Source organism: Cervus canadensis, chromosome 18 (genome assembly GCF_019320065.1).
Source record: "Cervus canadensis isolate Bull #8, Minnesota chromosome 18, ASM1932006v1, whole genome shotgun sequence".
NCBI lineage: Eukaryota > Metazoa > Chordata > Mammalia > Artiodactyla > Cervidae > Cervus > Cervus canadensis.
Window position 1 is genome coordinate 16,571,676 of NC_057403.1, and position 21,339 is coordinate 16,593,014.

The following is a 21,339-nucleotide window of genomic DNA, read 5'->3' on the forward strand; positions in this document are numbered from 1 at the left end:
ACCTCTGCTCCTTCCCAGGAAGCAAAACACCCTCCTTTTTTTTCAGCAAATTCCTCTATCCCACATCTCTCCAGAATTCCCTATGGCCTCCCAGAAATTCTCCCATGACACTCCTTAGAACTCCACAAAGTCCCCTCTGTGAAAGGAAAACCAAAACGAAGGCCTCATTGCTACAAGTGTTCTCTAAGATTGACCCCGGGAACCACATTGGAATTCTGACCAAGCCGGTCGCAGCTACAGGGGAATCTGATCTTTTGACCACTTATTGTATTCACAAAAGCATCCAGAATATGCGCCAGAAACTCAAGGTACTCATCAGACCCTTACCCTCCAGTAACTCAGGACAGCTTCTTCTTTAAAGTCAAATATTTCTTTACGTGTATCACAGTCAATTAGAATTCTCTCCACACGACTTTAACAACCTGCTGACCTCTGTCCTCATAAGCCCCTGATTCCCTTTGCCAACACTCCGTTTATCGGAATCTCTGTCTCCCAAACTGCAATTCTTAAGAACCCCAGTCAAGCTCTTTCTTGGCACCTCGAAGACGGATTATGTTTCCACACCTTTCAGACTCCCGAAGTTCTCCTAGAGCCCCTGACGAATTCCTTTATTTCTTCCACCCTCCCCCACGCCAGTCCCTCACCGAGTCCTGGCTACTGCAGGACACTACATGGCGGAGGCGGATCTCCGGCATGTCAACGTCGTGTGGGCTTCGCCTGACCCAAAAGGTGCACGAAGGTCTGAGCCTGGGGGGCTCACAGGGGGTGCGCCCCGTGCGGCCTTCACTGCGCAAGCGCACGAGACTCGGGCCTTTCAAAATGCGGCGCGCCGGCGGTTACGTCACCACTGCGCATGCCTAGTGCGTCTGTCCGGAGAGAGGCCGGAGGCGCCAAGTTCCCTAGCAAGGAGCTTTTCTGGCCTCGCTGGGGCCAGGGGTCTCTCTAGCCCCTCCTCCTGGTCACTTTCACACCAGGATTTCTAGCAACCGGCTTGGCCTGCAGGATTGGTCCCCAGCAGAAATTCGCCATCCTCAGCGCCCCAGCTGAAGCCTGGAAAGCAAGAGGCCAGGAAACTTGAGTGGATTTTTTCAGAAAGCCGGGAGCCTACCGCAACAAGATCCCCTCCATGGCTGGCTGGCTGGCTAACCTCCCCACGCCCAACACAAACAGACACACACACACACACACACACACACACAATTAACACACATGAGAAAACCTCTGATCCCTGAAGATCAGGCCTGAGGTAGACAGAGTGTTAAAGGACCTCAGTAAAACACAAAGTATGTGCCCGAGCCAGACACACACCCAGTCTTGACTGCTTCTAACCATGCCTCACTTTTCCAGTGTGAACTCATCATCTGTCTCCTACCATCCCCATGCCCTGAACAAGCACCCCTCTGTTCAGTCTGCGAGAGACCCAAGTGCATCCTGGGTTAGGGTCGGAGATGGAGACAAACCAAACACAGAAAAGCGAGTATGAGCCAAGCATGCCCTGGCAGAACAAGCCTGGACTTGCTTGGCGCCCACAGGTAGGGCCTCAGCAATATTGGGCACCTACTTGGAAAAGGAGAGAACGGGGTGGAGTGGGTACCTGAGTCCTAGCAGCTGCTCTACCCTAAAGGAAACAAAATGACCTGATTCTGATCTTGGGCTTCAGGGAAGAAAAAAAAGGCTGAGGGCAGGGCAGTGGTTTCATGAAGAACAAGCTGATGTAATGTTAAACTATCTTCCCCTTAGAAATGTACTAATTTATTCAATGCTATTCTCTCATCATCCCGAAATAAAAAAAGAAAAAAAAAAGAAATGTACTAATTTAGGGTATAAAAGCCACGGTCAAAAAATACAGCATTGCCAGACTCTGCTGCACCCCCCGTCTGGTGTCTCTCTCTCTGTCTCTCTCTCTCTCCCTCCCAGACTTGGCACTATCAAGGCTGGTCTAACGTGTCTTCTCTCTCTCGCCAACGCCGTTTATCCTGAGGGTACCACCTGGATCCTGCCGAGGCTGGATCCTGGCACCCTGGGATTCCCAAATTTGTCATAGAGAGAGAGACATATAAGGACAGAGGATCCCTCGGCACAGTCCATGAGGTCGCAAAGAATCGGTCACAACTGAGCCCTACACACCCAAACACGTGGTATAAAGAGCAGAAACCCTAGGCCTGGAGGAGACACCCTATCTGTGGTGGGGAAGGGGAAGGCCAGGGAGACTGGAAGAGACCACTTCAGGCAAGACCTGAGAGTAGCCAAGGAGGGCAGCATGAGACCATAGGTAGGAAATCTGGGGAGTGACCCTGGGAAATCTGGAAGAGTCTACCTTAGATGGAGAAGGAAATGGCTGTGACAGCAGGTGGGGATGGCAGCCCCATCCCAGCATTTGGTGGAAGGAACTCCAGGGGTCAGGGGAGGGCTGAAGACTGGAAGAGACCATTACAGAGGATTGGGGTTAGTTACAGGTGGTCTGGGAAAGACCACTCCAGGTGTGACCCCTGCAGGATGGCAGTGGGGTGTCCCTGGGGTGGAAGGGGCCACTCTGGAGAGTCCAGCACAGCCTGGGGACAGGGGGAGGATGGGGTGCATACCTGGTAATCCATTCAGATGATGCCCCAGGCAGAAAGGGGCTTGAATGTGGGGAGCTGGAAGAGACCTCTCTAGACAGCAGTGGGCTGGAGCTACGATAAGGTGGGGGAGACAGCCCAGGGCAAGGGTCCAGACCGGGGGCCACTGAGCCTTCTGCCCACGGTCATGCTGCAGAGGGCTCGTTGGCGGTGACCAGCTACAAGGGGTGTGCAAAATCCAGCGAGTGTGACTCAGGATCCTTCGCCATCACCATGAACACTGAGAACTACATGGGCTCCACGAGGCGCTGCTGCAAGAACGATGGGTGCAACCAGGACCCACTGCCCGGTAAGCCCCGGCTGAGCCCCACAGCTGGAGTCCCTCCCTGCCCACCTTCCCCCGCCAGGGCCACCTGTGAGCACCTGCTCCTGACCTGCCCTGTAACCAGGGATGAGCGTCCTCCTTGCGCTGAGCCTTGGTTTCTTCTACTGTAAACTGCAGTATCCAGAGACTTCCCTGCTGGTCCACTGACTAAGTCTCCATGCGCTCTCTGCAGGGGTTTGATCCCTGGTCAGGGAACTGGATTCCTCATGCCGCAGTTAAGATCCAATGCAGTCAAATATTGTTTTCTGAAAATGCAGTGTGCGTTAGCAACTGGTGTCCCCTGAGTGTTTGTGATGTTGGGAAAGGGACTAACGTCTCCAATTACCTTCCCCTCCACCCTCCTCTTCAGCGATCGTGAGAAACCATACAGAGAATGGCCTTCGGTGTCCTTCCTGCATCGCTGCCTTTTCGGAAACATGCACTTCAAATCTCAAAGCGGTCTGCGTGGGTGAGGAAACCCACTGTGTCGCCGTGTCTGGCCTCGCACAACCTGGTAAGGGGCACCTGGATATCGGGAGGAGGGCACAGGGATTCCAGACAGTCCCAGAACTGGAGCCTCATTCTTCCAGATTCTAAGGGAGAGAGTGGCTCCAAAGATCTGGGGGAGAAGGTAGCTGGGGCACGTGACCCTGGACTAGGAGGAGGGAGGCATTGGAGATCCTGACTGTAGTCTATAATCCCCTCCCGCAAGTATCAAATTTGCGGCCCGGGGCTGTGGTACGGAGACCGCCTGCCACAGCAAGCCTGGGACCCTGGTGCCCTGAGGCTCTCGTTTGTTGACCATCAAGAAGACCAGCTGTCGTCCAAGCCCCCAGGCTTCTGGCAAGGCTGAGTGAGGAACTGAGGCCCATGTGGTGTTTGGTCTCCATTCATTGTCAGCTGTGTTTCTAGAAATTTCTACAGTTCCCATGTGTCTATAAATTAAACAAGTTAACAGAACAATCCTGAGTCTTTGTGATGTGCTGCATTTCGGGGAGATGGGATGAGAAAAGCAGGGGTCTGAACCCTTGGGAACACTCTCTATGGAAGAAAGAAATGGAAGATGCTGCCTTTTCTTAAGGGATTACTTCCTGCCTGGTCCCCATGCTAAGTGTTTTCCATGTAGTACCTCATTTCATAGTCACAACTCTGTGAAGCTGAAAGTATTGCCCCCATTTTACAGAACTGACTGAGGCACGGATTGTGGTATCACTTGTCTTTGGTCAAACAGCTGGGAGGGTCAGACTCCAGAGTCCATGATCACCTCTCCTAGTTAACCTGTTCTTGCCCCAGAGTTGAAGTTTGTAAAATGCGGAGATAATAGCTATAACCTCAAAGGGTTGTCTTAAGAGTCCAATGAAAGAACACGTAAAAAGGACTTAGTGCAGTGCCTAGCACATTTAAGGGGCTTCCCTGGTGGCTCAATGGGAAAGAATCTGCCTGCCAATGTAGGAGACGTGGTTCACTTCCTGGGTCAGGAAGATCCCCTGGAGAAGGGCATGGCAACCCACTCCATGATCTTTGCATGGAGAATCTACGGACAGAGGAGGCTGACAGGCTACAGTCCACGGAGTCACAAAGGGTCAGACCCCACTGAGTGCCTGAGCACCCTGCACTAGCGCCTTGAAGGCAGCCTGGGTTCTGGGACAATGTGTCTGGCCAAAGAGTTACCATCCTAATAGCTGCCACTTCCTCAGTGGCCATGTGTGGCAGCTACTAGACTTTGGCATCTATCAGGATAGTCTGGGTTATGCTACAGTAACAAGCCAGTCCCTAAACTCAGTGGTTTAAAACAACAAAGTTGTATTAGTCTGTTCATGCTGAGTAATGTTGTATAACAAACCATGCCCCACTTGAGACTTGTAAAAAGAAACACTCTTCTTCCTATGGGTTTGTAGGTATCTGGGGCAGCTCTGTTTCTGGCTGTGCTCTGGTCGGTTTGGTTCCAGTCTGGGAGGGGGACTCTAGTTCACCTCCGTGGGGTTCCAGAGTCTTCTGGATGTGTGACTCCCTGGTTAACATCCTTCTCATGGCAGATGACAGGGGCACAAAACCCAAGTGCACCAAAGGTCCCTGCGGAGGTTTGGGGGTCTGCAGGAATTCTATCCTGCACACAACCCCACCACCCCTCCTCTCCAGGGACCCTGGGGTCCTCACCCTCCATCCCTCCTCCCTCAGACCCAGAAGTCTAGGCTTCCGGCTGACAGAATCCCAAGCATCTTCCACCCCCCTGAAACCCAAAGAACAGACACACAACAGAATTTCTACTCTTTTATTCGCTCCTCCAAAAAACACCACAAGCAAAGCCACCCTTGATTCTCCGGGCTTCACGGTTCCTCACCTTAACGGACACAAATTTATCGTTATCCTGACAAGTAGGAAATTCAGCTAAGCTGAAGAGGCTTTTGGACCTCCTCTGCTTCTGCCAGTGGCAACACCAAGATTCATCATGTTTACTTGAATTTCTGCCTTCAAGGCCTGCCAGCATGCAGGGGCCCCGTAGAATCACCCTGAGGGCAGCAAGTGATCCCTGCACAACGGAGTCTTCTGTCTTTTCTTTTTGTATACTCCCAGAGACAGATGCCTCGCTACCAACTTGCTGCCTCCAGAGCCTAAAATTCAACCCTTTGAAAAGCCATGATTTAAAAGGCAACCGTTCCAAAAGAGAGCCGTGACACCCAAGAGTGCCGATACAGAGCTGTGTGAACGGGATCAACACAGGGGGACGCTGACACATGAAATAAAGCAGGTCTTGCTTTCTGAGATTTGATCCAGGCAGGAGGCCCCTTGGCAGGAGGGTAGACGTTATTTGGAAGAGGGAAGCGCAGGGTGGAGAAGTCAGACAGGGTCAAGTCAGAGATGGTGTCAGAGAGGAGGGCACCCTGAGCAAAGGGTGAGACTAAAGTCTGAGCTCCCCGTGTTCCGGGCTTCCAGGAGGGGTTGCAAGTCTATTATTGTGCAAGACAGAGAATGCAGGTACAGGCGTGCCTACGTGGGATGCTCACGATAACTCTGCATGTAGATGCCATTTGCTGAGCCACTTGTAAAAGGCCACCCTGATTGTCAAAGGGCTGTCTGGCCCGAGCGCAACACAGATGGAATTCCTATTCCCCAAGACGGACCAAAGGGACTCCAGTTCTCCTACACAGACCCCAATTCCCTCCTCTCCATGGAGACCTTCCACCAGCCATGAATGAGGAAGCAAGGACCTCAGCCCTCTGGGGAGCCCAGGAGTTCTGAGACTCCAGAGAGCAGTCCTTCCCCCAATGAAGATTCAAAGCCCATTTTGGATGTAGGCCTATCCCCCAACCCTGGACACCTACCTCTTACACCCTTTGTGGCTCAGAAGCCCAAGGATTCCAGCTCCCTGGGGAACTCAGACTCCCCTCCTTCATGTCAGAATCCCCAGTGTGAAGGAGACCGCCTTCATCAGCAATCAGCGCATCCACCACCTCCTCCACAGGGGACTAGACACCTATTAGATCTAGTTCTACTCTTGAGAGACCAAGATAGCCCCCTTCGAGGAGGCCAAACCCTCAACTCCCTTGAGGAGTTCCATAGTCTGATGATCCCCAGACAAATCAGGAATCCCGTCCCCAAGAAGTCTGTTTTCCTCAGGACCCAGGAATCCTGGTGACCAGATGTCACCCACTCCAACCCCTAGTCAGAGCCCTCATTCCCTTCAAGCACACCAGATTTTGACTGGCGGACCCCTCACCCCGTGATCTCTCAGGCCCAGACACCCCATGCTGGAATCTGGACCCTGCGCCCCTCCCTCTCACCGGGTCTGGAGTCCTTCCTGCTGAGACCTTTCTGCTGGCCTCCTTGCTGCTCTGCACCCCTCTGGGTCTGGGTAAGTGACTAGGGCTCTGGATTCCTGGGACCATCAAAACAAGAAGTATGAGAGAACATTCTGCCAGGTGCTCAAGGGAGAAGGGAAGAGCTGTCCTGGGAACTGAAATTCATGGAGAAGGCAGAGGGTAAATGGGAGAAAGCCTGGGTCCCCAAGGGAGGAAGAGCTAAAAAACATGTGGGTTTAAGTCTATGAGAAAGGATGGGTTTGGATGGGTTCTGCTCCCTGTATCCCAGGCAGTGTCTCAAAATGAGACACCTGAATTCTGGAAAATCAGAGAGTATGATTAGTATTTGTCATTAGTGTGAAAAAAAATGAGGCGACGGTGAGAGATTTCCCTTCTCCCAGGACTCTAAGGAGCTCAGGTCCCGAGTGTCCTCCTCCCTCAGATATAGGAGTTCAGGCAGCTCCACTTTCCCCAGGACCGAGATACCTTGCGTCTGGACCCCCAGCTGCCTGCTCTCTCAGGACCAAGGAGTCCAGGCCCTTTTCCTCTTAGTCCTCGATCTTTCTTCTTGACCTGGGATGCAGATCCCCTCTAAGGTACCACTGCCTGAGCACCCACTGCCTACCAGACTCAGACAGCCTGGTAGCCACACAGAAGGTGATCCCACTCCCGAGAACCAGGTGGACGGGAAGGTTCACACAAGTCCATGAAGGACTTCCCCTGTGCTTCAGTGCAGAATCTGCCTGCCAGAGCGGGGGACACAGGTGCAATCCCAGGGCCAGGAAACTTCCACATGCATTGGGGCGACTAAGACCCTTCACCACAACTACTGAGCTCATGCTCTAAGCCGTGGTCTGCAACCGGAGAAACCAGCACAAACGAGAAACCCAAAACCGCAATTCGGGAGTCGCCCCTACTGACCACAACTAGAGATAAACCAACAGGAAACAGGAACCCAACACAGGCAACAAGAGAAAAAAGAACAGTAAAAATATTTTTAAAAGTTTTAAAGCCCATGGAACCCTTCAGCAGGACCCGTCAAGGTCCCCTAGCTTTATCAGCGGGTCTAGCATCCCTAGTTACCAGCCTTGTAATTACATAAACTTGCTCCCTGATCGGACTTGCTTTCTGCCCCGCCCCAGAAAGCAGCTTTGTCTCAGGACCATGGCATCCCTGCCGAGCTTCCGACAGATCCCTGTTCAGTGACCACTGTCCTGCCCATGAATAACCAGGGAGACACCAGACCTTCTTCCTTCAGACCCCACAACGCCATCCCCATCTGGATTCGGAAGTCATGGCCCACAGACCACGGCACCTTTCACTAGAGCCCCATTCTCTAACTGCAGGGTACCCGCTAAGCTGTGACGTGTGATGGTCCCAATTGCAAAGGAAAACTGCAGACTTGTGCCCCAGATGAAGACTCCTGCATGGTTGCCGTAAATGAGAGCAACAGAAGTAAGTGGGCAGGGGCTGGTATCAGATACTGGGGAGGTGGGCGGCAGTGCCTTCAGGGTGGCAGATGCCCCGAGGGGGACCAAAGCATCTCCACTTCTCTCACACAGACCCCAAATCCCTGCTCCACATGGAGACCTTCCACCAGCCATGAATTTAGAAGCAAGGAACACAGCGCTCTGGGGAGCCAGGAGTTCTGAGACTCCAGAGAACCACCCTTTCCCCAGTGAAGATTCAAAGCCCATTTGGGATGCAGGTCTATCCCCCAACCCCGGATACCTACAGCTTATACCCTTGTAGCTCAGAAGCCCAAGGATTCCAGCTCCCTGGGGAACCCAAACTCCCCTCCTTCATGTCACAATCCCCAGTGGGAAGGAGACTGCCTTCATCAGCAATCAGGGCATCCACCTCCTCCTCCTCAGGGGGACTAGACACCTATTAGATCTACTCTTGAGAGACCAAGATAGCCCCCTTCGAGGAGTCCAAACCCTCAACTCCCTTGAGGAGTTCCGTATCTGATGGTCCCCAGAGAATTCAGGAATCCTGTCCCCCAAACTCTGTTTCCCTTCAGGACCCAGGAATCCTGGTCATCAGACATCACCCACTCCAAGCCCTAGTCAGAGCCCTCATTCCCTTCAAGAACCCAGGATTCTGACTGGCGGACCCCTCGCCCCGTGATCTCTCAGGCCCTGACATCCCATGCTAGACGCTGGATGTTGTGGGATGCTGGGCACAACTATATCCCCAGCTGCTGCTCGTCAGGCTCCGCCAGCAGGGGGAGCGAGAGAGAGAGAGAGCGACCGCAAGGCTAGTGGAGGGAAGCAGGATCTTGCAGGGCTCTGGGGCAACACCCCGGTGTGCTTTGAGGCCGTATTGGCAGCGGGGGTCGGGGCGGGGTCGCGCAGGTGAGTCCAGTTTGTAGCACCCCAGGACCTGCAGGACTAGCCTCACCGCACGTTCTCAGGGTAAGACCAGAACCAGCCGGGGATCACCCCCTCCTCAGGATCTGAATTTCAGCCCCAAGGGTTCACCTCCAAGCATCAAAACAGCCACATTTCAATAATTCCAACCCCTATCTTTTCTTCCTCCAACCCTAAGGATGCTGGCTGCTCCTAGCACTCGCTTCTGTGTTCTACCTGCGTCTTCTGTCCTCTTTAGTTTAACAGTGGTGGTTTAGTCCCGAAGGCGTGTCGGACTCTGGGACCCCATGGAATGTAACCCGCCAGGCTCCTCAGTCCATGGAATTCTCCCCGCAAGAATACTGGACTGGGCTGACCTTTCCTCCTCCAGGAGATCTTCCCGCACCAGGAATCCAACTTGTGTCCCCTGCATTGAAGACAGATTCTAAACTGACTGAGCCACCTCCTTACTAATTCCTGATATTAATTCTCTGGTAAACTAACTGGTGTGGTTTCAGTCTCCTGGTGGGACCCAGACTGATACGATGGGTAGCACTGATGTTGGTGTCTGCCTTGTCACTGATTCCCGTATCACGGAGCTTGATTTTCAAAGGGCTGTAGGTGGTGGGAATACTTTGGCCATCGGATGTGAAGAGCTGCTGCTAAGTCACTTCAGTCGTGTCCGACTCTGTGCGACCCCATAGACGCACCCACCAGGCTCCCCGACTCCTGGGATTCTCCAGGAAAGAACACTGGAGTGGGTTGCCATTTCCTTCTCCAATGCATAAAAGTGAAAAGTGAAAGTGAACCCGCTCAGTCATGTCCGACTCTTCGCGACCCCATGGACTGCAGCCTACCAGGCTCCTCCGTCCATGGGATTTTCCAGGCAAGAGTACTGGAGTGGGGTGACACTGCCTTCTCCGTGTGAAGAGCTGACTCACTGGAAAAGCGCCTGATGCTGGGAAAGGCTGAGGGCAGGAGGAGAAGGGGGTAACAGAGGATGAGATGTTTGGAAGGCATCACCGACTCAACAGACATGAATCGAAGCACACTCTGGGATATAGTGAAGAAGAGGGAAGCCTGGCGTGCTGCAGGCCATGGGGTCTCAGAGAGTCGGACAGGACTTAGCGACTGAAGGACAATATGGTGGGAGCGGAGGGAAAGGGAAAGAAAGCATGGGCCCCAGCTCAGGAAGAGAGGCCTCTCAGGAGACGCCCCTGAGCTGCAGGAGTGCAGAGCTGAGCGCTCCTCCTGAGGGTAAATGAAGGGAGATGGGCCTGGTTGGGAAGTCAGTGGGAGGCCTGAGCTCTGGGGGGACAGGAGGGATAACAGGGAAACTTCTCTCAGCAGACTCCTAGCCAATACTGGCTTCCCTCGGGGCTCTGATGGTAAAGAATCTGCCTGCAATGCAAGAGACCTGGATTCCATCCCTAGGTCGGGAAAACCCCCTGGAGAAGGGAATGGCAAGCCACTCCAGTATTCTCATCTACGATCTCTACTGTCAACGATTTGGAGCAAAATTCCTAACTAGTTATCAGTGTGGAAAGAGCCAAGTTGAAAACTCTAAGTGGTCCCATGTATGTAGTATCACCTGGTGAGAGGGCAAATCCTCTTTGGAGGAATGTACTTCAAACCAGCCCCTCAAAGAATCTCCACCAATATATTACCCAGGAGTGGAATTCACACACACACACACACACACACACACATACACACACACAAACACACCATTAAGCATCAAGAAACAGGCTTCGATGATTAAGGGTCAGTAGAAACCACAAACTGCAGACTCAGATACACAAAGATTGCATATATGGATGAGTGAAAACCGGAAAGAGTGACAGACTGTATTTTCTGGGCTCCAAAATCGCTGCAGATGGTGACTGCAGCCATGAAGTTAAAAGATGCTTGCTCCTTGGAAGAAAAGCCATGAGAAACCTACACATCGTATTCAAAAGCAGAGACATCACTTTGCTGACGAAGGTCCATATAGTGAAAGCTATGGTTTTCCAGCAGTCATGTACAGATGTGAGCTTTGGACCATAAAAAAGGCTGAGCACCTAAGAGTTGATGTTTTCAAACTGTGGTGCTGGGGAAGACTCTTGAGAGTCCCTTGGACAGCAAGGAGATCAATCCAGTCAATCCTGAAGTAAATCAACCCTGAATATTCATTGGAAGGACTGATGCTGAAGCTCCAATACTATGGCCACCAGATGTGAAGAGCTGACTCATTGGAAAAGACCCTGATGTTAGGAGGGCTTCCTTGGTGGCTCAGATGATAAAGAATCCACCTGCATGCAGAGACCTGGGTTCGATCCCTGGGGTGGGACGATCCCCTGGAGAAGGGAATGGCTGCCCACTCCAGTATTGTGGCCTGGACAATTCCACAAACAGTCAATGGGGTTGCAAAGAGTCAGAGACAACTGAGCGCCTTTCACTTTCACTGATGCTGGGAAAGACTGAAGGCAAAAGGAGAACAGGGCCGCAGAGGGTGAGAGGCTTATGTGGCATCGTGGACTCACTGACTCAAGGGACAGGAGTGTGAGCAAACTCCAGGAGACCGTGAAGGACAGGGGAGCCTGGCGTGCTGCGGTCCATGGGGTCGCAAAGAGTCGGACGCGACTGAGGTCCTGAACAACAGCAAATTGATGTTATGGAACACACAACATGAAAGTAAGCGGGTAAGGATCTCCCTGCCAGTTCCAGGCTCGCAGTTTCCATCCCAGATCTCGGAGGACTCCACATCCCTCAGGGCAACTGAGCCCGAGCACCACGACTACTGAGAGCCGGCTCCAAAAGCCTCTGCTCCGCAGTCAGCAAAGCCCCTGTGATGAGAAGCCCGCACACCGTAACCAGAGTAAACACCGCTCGCTGACACTAGAGAACGCGCACGCGCAGGAGTGAGGACCTGGTGCAGTCAAAGCTGATAATTAAACTGTGGTAATAATAACATAAAAAACCTCAAGGGAATGGGAGACTACTGACATAAGGGTTTCCAGACTCTGCAAACATAAAGGCCTGAGCCGACCATTCCACTTTTCTAGGTAGATCAGAGATGAATATAAAGATCCACATACCAGATTAGATACAGTTTTAGCCAAAAATGCATTGACTCTTCTCGTAATAAGAAGGTGGAATTTTGATCTGAATCTGTTTGCCAAGACGTTTTTTTTTTTTTAAATTGCCCCAAAGACAGTTGATTTTATGTAAAATTTTAAAGAAGGACGCCATTAGACTGGGTGACTCTAAAGCCTTAGGTAGCTTCAGTACACCAATCAAAATTTAAGCAAGAGTTGATGAACTCAAATCTACAAGAATGAAATAAACTAATTGTGAATAGTCAAGTCCCTCGATTTTCCCAAGGAAGAAAATCCTTTAAGCTCTGGGGAGGTGGGGCGGTTGGGACACTGGGACTGAGGTACACATGCTCCTGACGCCGTGTATGGCAGAGATGCTGCCGAGAGCCTCCTGCAGAGACAGGGCGCTGACTCAGCGCTGTGCTGACCTCAGCGGGAAGGAAACCCCAGAGTGCGGGGTGTGTGTACGGACGGCTGGTTCTCGTTGCTGCCCAGCGGAAACTAACACAGTATTGTAAAGGAACTAACCCCAATCATTAATTTAAAATGTTCAAGCTCAATCCAATTAAATAATTGATCTGCTTCCACGCTTTCTCTCCAAAAACCTCTGTCCTAACCCACCCACAAAGCACCTCTAATCATTTCTCAGTTTTGGCTGTCTGATTTGAATTCTCTGCTTAAATGAACTCTTCAAAGTATAACGTGCCTCAGTTTATCTTTTTACAACTGATAGGACCTTCATTTTATTATTATTATTATCATTCTTTTTGGTCACACTGCACAGCTTGTGGGATTTTAGTTCCCCAAACAGGGACTGATTGAATCTGGGCTCCTGGCAATGAGAGAGTGGCATCCTAACCACTGCACCGCCAGGGAACTTCCTAGGACCTTGAGAACAAGAATGTGCGTTCAAGGACAACCTCATTTATTAGAACGTATTTTGTAAGGTGGAAAAAGCGCTTGATAAAATTCAACGCACGTCAGTTAAAAGACTAGTGGGACTTCCTGGCGGTCCAGTGGCTAGGACTCTGCACTTCCAATGTAGGGGGCCGGGGTCCGATCCCTGGTCGGTGAACTAGATCCTGCTGCATGTGCAGCTGCAACTAAGAGCTGCCCAGAGAAATACATCAATAAAGACTGGCAATATCAAGTATCGGTGAAGATGTGAAGCTCACATACTGCTGAAGGTAATGTAAAATGGAACAACCACTTTGGAAACCAGTCCATTTCGAATAGGTAAGACACACATCTGCCTGCATGCTAAGTCACTTCAGTCATGTCCGACTCTTTGTGACCCTATGGACTGTAGCCCGCCAGGCTCCTCTGTCCATGGGGCTCTCTGGGCAAGAATACTGGAGTGGGTTACCATGCCCTCCTCCAGGGCATCTTCCCAACCCAGGGATCAAAGCCACCTCTCCTGTGTCTCCTGCATTGCAGGCAGATTCTTTACCACTGAGCCAACAGGCAAGTCCTGGATCTAACTGAAGGCCCTGCAATTTCACTCTTTTAGATAGTTATCCCAAAGAGAGCTCTCTACAGAGGCTTGCACACGAAGGTTCACAGCAGCTGTGTTCATAATAGTCAAACAGTGCTGGGGCGTTCCTGGGCAGTCTAGTGTTGAGGGCTTTTCACTTTCACTGCTGGGGTCTGGGTGCAATCCCTGCTTGGAGAACTAAGATCCTGAGAGCCGCGAGGTGAGACAAAAAAAGCCACCAAAAAGTGGCAACAGTCCAGAGGCCAGTCAACAAGTTGAGATCTATGCTTGCAGTGAAACTTCTCAGCAATAAGGTGGAACAGACCACTGACATACACACGATATGTTAGACCCCGTGTTCCTGGCTCCACCAGTCTCTGCTGGACGCGCTTCTAACCTGACACCACTGCTCTCCTTGATGGCACTCTGACAAACTGCCTATCTGTCACCCCTGCCTGCAATCACATAGGACTCTGTGGACGCTCCCTGAGGGTAGGGGCCTGGTTTGGTTTGTTCACTACTGGTTCCTGAGCTTGAGCCCAGCTCTGCTGCACACTAGCTATAGCACCTTGTCGGCTCAGCTTTTGGAGCCTCAGTTTCCTCATCTGTAAGTCTGTAAATTACCCTGTGTAGGATTTATGCACATAAACACCACGGCCACAGGGCACAGCCCATAGTGGGCACCCTGTCACTGCCAGTAGGGAGGTCGCTGCTCATTGACTGTCTTGAAAGAAGAGAAGAGCTGGACTCCCCTGATGGCGCGCTAGATTAGAATCTACCTGTCAGGGCAGGGGACAGGGGTTCGATCCCTGGTCTGGGAAGATTCCACATGCTACAGAGAAATTCGGCCTATGAGCCAAAACTATTGAGCTTGTTCTCTAGAGCCTTGAGCTGCAATGACTGCGTGCACATGCAATACCTACTGAAGACCATGTCCCATGCTCTGCAACAAGAGAAGCCCACGCACTGTAACTAGACAGGAGCCCCCACTCCCTACAACTAGAGAAAGCCGATGTAAAAGCAATGAAGCCCCAGCACAGCCTAAAATAAGTAAAGAGATGACTGTAGGAAGGCTTCTCCCAAAGTCTGCATTCTGTCTGACATAAAGGGACAGAAGGCCACATGGGGGTGGAAGGAAGTTACAGGGGCTGAAGCACTCTCGGGCTCTTTTTTAAATTTATTTATTTGGCTGCCTTGGGTCTCAGTTGCAACACTCAGGATCTTTGTTGCAGGATCTTTCATTTGTGCGCCTGGGCTTAGTTCATCCCAGGCATGGGGGATCTTAGATCCCTGACCAGGGATCAAATCCGTGTCCCCTGCATTGCAAGAAGGATTCTTAACCACTGGACCACCTGGAAAGTTTCTGGGGCTGTATTATTTGGCTCACAGAATGACAAGTGACTATGACCCCCAAAGGTTCCTAGTCCACCACCCCACACAGCCAGGAACATCCGATGACCCGATCTGCAACGTCACCCCCCAGCTGGGCGGTGGCCTGGAGACACTGCCGGCACACCGCTACAGACAGGAGCGTCCCTACAGCGGAGGGAGGAGCCTGGGCTTGTGCAGAGGCCAGCCTGAGCTCAAATCTAGCCCTGGCACTGCCAAGCTGTGCAGCCCTGCTGCTGCTGCTACTGCTAAGCCACTTCAGTCGTGTTCGACTCTGTGCGACCCCGTCCCTGGGATTCTCCAGGCAAGAACACTGGAGTGGGTTGCCATTTCCTTCTCCAATGCATAAAAGTGAAACGTGAAAGTGAAGTCACTCAGTCATGTCCGACTCTTCGCGACCCCATGGACTGCAGCCTACCAGGCTCCTCCGGCCATGGGATTTTCCAGGCAAGAGTACTGGAGTGGGGTGCCATTGCCTTTTCCGGCTGTGCAGCCCTAGGTGACATAAAACCTCTCTGAGCCCCAGTTTACTCATGAGTTAAGGGTGTCTCCCCACTTCTGAAAGGACTTGACGGGACACAGGATGCTAACCATCGCAATGCACAGCCACTGTGGCGGCACCTAAGTGTAAATGGTATGGCAGACCCGTAATCCCAATAAGACGCGTCGACACCTCTGGGAGCCAGGAGCTATCTTGATCTCCATTTCACAGGGAGCCACTGAGACGGCAAGCACCTGTGTAACTCCCAGAGGTCACGAGGCCGGGCTACAGCCAGCGTCAGCAGGGCTGCGTTCCTTCTGGACGTTCTGGGGGAGAATCGTTTCCTCATCTTATCTCCAGCTTCTGGAGCCCCTGCCCTCCTCGGCGGGGGCCCCTTCCTCAGTCTCCAGAGCCAGCAGCGGCATCGCTCCAGCCTCTGCTTCCATCCCCACAGCTCCTCTGACTGGTTCTCCAGTCGCCCTCCTCCTCTGATAAGGACTCTTGTGATGACACTGCCTCCCCCCAAATCATCCAGGCCCATCTGCCCACCTTGAGATCCTTACAGGGACTTCCTGGTGGTCCAGTGGCTAAAACTCTGCCCTCCCAATACAGAGTGTTTGGGTTTGAACCCTGGTCAGGGAACTAGATCCCACAAGCTGCAGCTAAGAGTTCACATGCTACAGCTAAAAGATTCCGCACACCGCAACAAATATAGAAGATCCCGCATGCCCCTACTAAGACTCAATGCGGCCAAATAAAGAAATATTTTTAAAAAATCCTCAACAACAACAACAAAAAAATCCTCAGAAAGTCCCTTTCACCATGTAAAGGACATATGTACAGGTTCTGGGGATTAGGACGCAGAAAACCTGTGTGTGTGTGTGTGTGTGTGTCTGTGTGTGTGTGTCTGTGTGTGTGTGTCTGTGTCTGTGTGTGTACACTCAGTTGGCCAGTCATGTCCAACTCTTTGTGACCCCACAGACTGTAGCGCACTGGACTCCTCTGTCCATGCGATGTCCCAGGCAAGAACAGTGGGATGGGTTTCCCTTTCCTTCTCCAGGGGATGTTCCCCACCCATGGTTTGAACCTGTGTTTCCTGAATCAGCAGGCAGATTCATTACCACAGAGTCACCAGCAAAGACTATGACACCTTTAGGGGGCCGTTATTTTGTCGACCACACTGAGCAAAGCTCTTCCACACGGGGAGTCAGGGTCAGTTAACTCCCCCAGCTTTACAGATGGGGAAACTGAGATGCAGACAGGAAAATCAATGGCTCACAGGTCACACACAGTGAATGACTGGCAGAGAAATTCAGACCCAACTCACTGACTACAAGACAACAGGGCTTTCCAACTCCACAATTTCAATCCTGGTGCTAAAACCTCAACATCTTGGGACTTCCCTGGCGGTTCAGAGTCTGAGACTCCACACTCCCAACGCAGGGACCCAAGTTCCATCCCTGGTCAGGGATCTAGATCCTACATCTCACAACTAAAGGATACTGCATGCCACCACTAAGACCCAACTCAGCCAAATAAATAAATAAATATTAAAAAAAAAAAAAAGTTAAAAAACCCCTTGCCACTGCCTCCTCTCCCACTGAAGGCATTCCTCATTCCTCCTGACCGTGTCATTTCCTCCCCAGCACGCGGCATCTGACATACATTTGACTTACTGATCTGTCAGTCTTTCCTTGCCAATATAAAATCTCCACAGGTCTGATATGTTTGTCTTCTGATGTCTGCGGCACTGTGTGCCTACAACAGTGCGGGGCCTACAGAAGGCGCTGCTATGAATGAAGAACACATGAATCCATCCGCTCTCAAGTCTCAGGGCCTGTCTCTGTGCTGACACTCCTACAGCTCTGCCCCGGCTCCAGGCCCATCCCGGCTCTCCCTTGGATACTGTTCCTTGGGTGTCCCAAAGTCACAGCAAACCTGGACATCCCAACCAGCAGATGACTGTCTCAGGCTGCCCCCCTGCTCTAGGGCCTGCATCTCGGTGACAGAGGCCACGTCCCCCTCGGTCTCCCAGGCAGAGAAGCCGGAGCCTCGTCTGGTTCCTCTGGCTCTCTCACTCCCCACTTCCTGTCTCTCCTTGCTCCCACTCCAACAGAGGTGCAGAATGAAAGGGGACGCTCCTGTTCATGAAAGAGCCCAGCAGGATCAGGCACTAATACACACGTGCATCCCCCCTTTACACAAACACCTGCGTGGTGACAGCGCATTTTGCAAACATTATGTCACCGGATTTTCACGGTAACCCTGGGCTCAGATCACATGATCTTCCATGGAAAGATGAGAAAACAGCTTCTGAGAAATGAAACCGTTTGCCTGAGGTCACAGGGAGAGTAAGAGGGAGAGATGGGGACTTGAATTCCACCTGAGATTAACTTGTCAGCCACCTGCATCTCTCTCTGCTTAAAATACTGGCTCTAGGCAAATTTCATAATCTCTCTGGGCCTAGTTTCTTCATCAAACAAGGGGATAATAATAGATTTGAGGTCATGGGATTTTTATGAGGATTCTGTGACCTAACCCATATGAGGCATTTAGAATGGTGACTGGCAGTTTTGTTTTTTTGGGGGATGGGGGGCATTTTCCCAAGTTGGGCCTGCAACCTGGGCCTCGTGGCATGGAGTGGAATCCTAACCATTGGCCCACCAGGGTATCCCCAAACAGTTGTAACTGTGAATAAACTGCTAGCTCTCATTAGTATGATGTACTATGTTCGGAAACTATGAAATATTTAAAGTCCAAAAATAACTCACAAAATCTGTGGTTTGTGTATAATTCCTGGGAGGAGAATTCTCAGCTTCTCTCTAAGTTGCAAAAAGGTCTATGAACCAAAACATTTTCAGAGCCACTGGGTAAGACAGACAATAATATATTTAACACAATCTGGTAGGCCTTGTCCCGACCATCCTTTCTCAAACACACTTACATTAGAGGGATGAATGTGGCCAAAATCAAGCAGTTGAGGACTTCTGTGGTGGTCCAGTGGGTGAGAATCCAAACCTCCAGTGGAGCAGAGGGCTGGGCGGCAGGTTCAATCGCTGGCTGAGGAACTAAGGCCCCAAAATGTCATGTGGAGTGGCCAAAAATTTAAAAACAAAATTTTTTTTTTTTTTAAAAGACAGAGACATCCCAGGAGGTCCAATAGCTACGACTTCATGCTACTAATGGAGGCGGCCCAGGTTCCCAACTCTGGCCAGAAAACCAGATCCCACATGCTGTAACTAAGACCCAACGCAGCCAAATATGAATAAATATAAAAAAGAAAGGAAGTCAACATACGGACACAAAGAAGCAAGAAAAAGGTGGCGAGAGCACCCACACTGGGGTCAGGTCTCAGCACCGCCACGTGTGAGGGGTTATAACAGCTCCAACGTCATCCCACTCCCTGGAGAGCCAGATCACGCAGGGGAACACCCAGGCAGCACCTGGGAACACTCTAACTCACTTCTCCCACAGGTTCCTTATGCCTGACGGGAACCGCCTGCTGGGAATTCTGTCACCATCCTGGGTCAAACTCCCCTTTTCCCTTGGCTCCCTCCAACCTCAACAAGCATGTACCAAAGCACTGAGCGGTCCAAAATGGTCGCTGAGACTGACCACTGCACTTTGGCCCTTCACAGGCCTCAGTTTCCCCATCTTTAAAATGAGCTTGATTGGCCTAGATGATATGACACACCTTCCAGTCCAAAGCCCTTTAGAAGGCAGAATGCATGGCAATGGTTTACTGTTCCAAATGAGGATGATAAGGCTCTGAAAAGAGCAGCAACTGACCTGGATCACACACGGATTCATTCCTGGCCTAGTCCTTGGATCACCTATCTCCCCTGCTAAGGGCACAGGGACCACAAGGCTCATTGTCCAGGTGAGGTGGTGAGGACCGAAGAGAAAGTACCGCAGCTCATGGCCAGTTAACCCCAGAGTAGGGTCTGGAGCCTGGACCTACAGATTTCTATTAAGGAGATGGAGGGAGGGAGACTTCTCTGGGGGTCCAGTGGTTAAGCCTCTGAGCTTCCAGGGCAGGGGGCTCCAGTTCCATTCCCGGTCAGAGACCTAAGATCCCCCATGCCACCCAGCAGAGAAGGCAAAAAAAAAAAAAAAAGATGGGGGGCTGGCACAATCACCTGGAGCACCACAGAGATGGTCTTCTCACCCGCCTTGGCTGCCCGCCATTTACGGTAAGTGTCTGCCTTGAGAAGGTTTTCTGCACAGTAGGTCTGGAGAGAAGAGTAGAAAGGGGAATGTTAGGGTTCAGAGATGACAGCTATGACCCCAGCTCTCAGATGACTCTCAGAGTTTTCTCAAGCCCTCTGACATGACTCAGGTTTAGGTTTCCTTATTAATCCCCGCACACTCTGGGCTTTGGGGAAGAGTGGATACATGTGTATGACTGTCTGAGTCCCTTTGCTGTTCACCTGAAACTCTCACAACACTGTTATCTGGCTATACCCCAATACAAAACCTTCCAGTGTTAAAATCATAAATCCCCCCACACTCTACCTGGAGTCCCCTCCAACATTTTCCCCTGGAAATTCACCTCTGCTCCTTCCCAGGAAGCAAAACACCCTCCTTTTCTCTCAGCAAATTCCTCTATCCCACATCTCTCCAGAATTCCCTATGGCCTCCCAGAAATTCTCCCATGACACTCCTTAGAATTCCACAAAGTCCCCTCTGTGAAAAGAAAACCAAAACGAAGGCCTCATTGCTACAAGTGTTCTCTAAGATTGACCCCGGGAGCCACATTGGAATTCTGACCAAGCCGGTCGCAGCTACAGGGGAATCTGATCTTTTCACCACTTATTGTATTCACAAAAGCATCCAGAATATGCGCCAGAAACTCAAGGTACTCATCAGACCCTTACCCTCCAGTAACTCAGGACAGCTTCTTCTTTAAAGTCAAATATTTCTTTACGTGTATCACAGTCAATTAGAATTCTCTCCACACGACTTTAACAACCTGCTGACCTCTGTCCTCATAAGCCCCTGATTCCCTTTGCCAACACTCCGTTTATCGGAATCTCTGTCTCCCAAACTGCAATTCTTAAGAACCCCAGTCAAGCTCTTTCTTGGCACCTCGAAGACGGATTATGTTTCCACACCTTTCAGACTCCAAAAGTTCTCCTAGAGCCCCTGACGAATTCCTTTACTTCTTCCACCCTCCCCCACGCCAGTCCCTCACCGAGTCCTGGCTACTGCAGGACACCACATGGCGGAGGCGGATCTCCGGCATGTCAACGTCGTGTGGGCTTCGCCTGACCCAAAAGGTGCACGAAGGGCTGAGCCTGGGGGGCTCACAGGGGGTGCGCCCCGTGCGGCCTTCACTGCGCAAGCGCACGAGGCTCGGGCCTTTCAAACCGCGGCGCGCCGGCGGTTACGTCACCACTGCGCATGCCTAGTGCGTGTGTCCGGAGAGCAGCCGGAGGCGCCAAGTTCCCTAGCAAGGAGCTTTTCTGGCCTCGCTGGGGCCAGGGGTCTCTCTAGCCCCTCCTCCTGGTCACTTTCACACCAGGATTTCTAGCAACCTGCTTCGCCTGCAGGATTGGTCCCCAGCAGAAATTCGCCATCCTCAGCGCCCCAACTGAAGCCTGGAAAGCAAGAGGCCAGGAAACTTGAGTGGATTTTTTCAGAAAGCCGGGAGCCTACCGCAACAAGATCCCCTCCATGGCTGGCTGGCTGGCTAACCCCCCCACGCCCAACACAAACAGACACACACGCAGACACACACGCACACATACACACATATGAGAAAATCTCTGATCCCTGAAGATCTGGCCTGAGGTAGACAGTGTTTAAAGGACCTCAGTAAAACACAAAGTATGTGCCCGAGCCA

General features: G+C 51.6%; 1 protein-coding gene and 1 long non-coding RNA gene across 4 annotated transcripts in view; one reads left to right on the top strand and one right to left on the bottom strand.

The window, feature by feature from the left end:
• LOC122421141 (phospholipase A2 inhibitor and LY6/PLAUR domain containing) overlaps positions 1-3,877 on the top strand; it is a 22,764-nt gene extending 18,887 nt beyond the window's left edge. The window contains exons 3-5 of one of the 2 annotated variants that reach the window (XM_043436951.1): positions 2,755-2,907; positions 3,293-3,436; positions 3,634-3,877. In XM_043436951.1, the coding sequence (XP_043292886.1) occupies positions 2,755-2,907; positions 3,293-3,436; positions 3,634-3,707 (371 nt within the window). In that variant the 3' untranslated portion in view covers positions 3,708-3,877. The remainder of the gene's footprint in view (positions 1-2,754; positions 2,908-3,292; positions 3,437-3,633) is intronic. The other variant, XM_043436950.1, reaches the window with a different exon arrangement.
• LOC122421145 overlaps positions 1-20,893 on the bottom strand; it is a 22,358-nt gene extending 1,465 nt beyond the window's left edge. The window contains exons 1-5 of one of the 2 annotated variants that reach the window (XR_006263451.1): positions 20,689-20,893; positions 19,634-19,726; positions 18,439-18,562; positions 3,269-3,447; positions 2,982-3,188 (exon numbers count right to left, since the gene is read on the bottom strand). This is a non-coding gene — a long non-coding RNA (uncharacterized LOC122421145). The remainder of the gene's footprint in view (positions 1-2,981; positions 3,189-3,268; positions 3,448-18,438; positions 18,563-19,633; positions 19,727-20,688) is intronic. The other variant, XR_006263450.1, reaches the window with a different exon arrangement.
• Between the last annotated feature and the right edge of the window lie 446 nt (positions 20,894-21,339).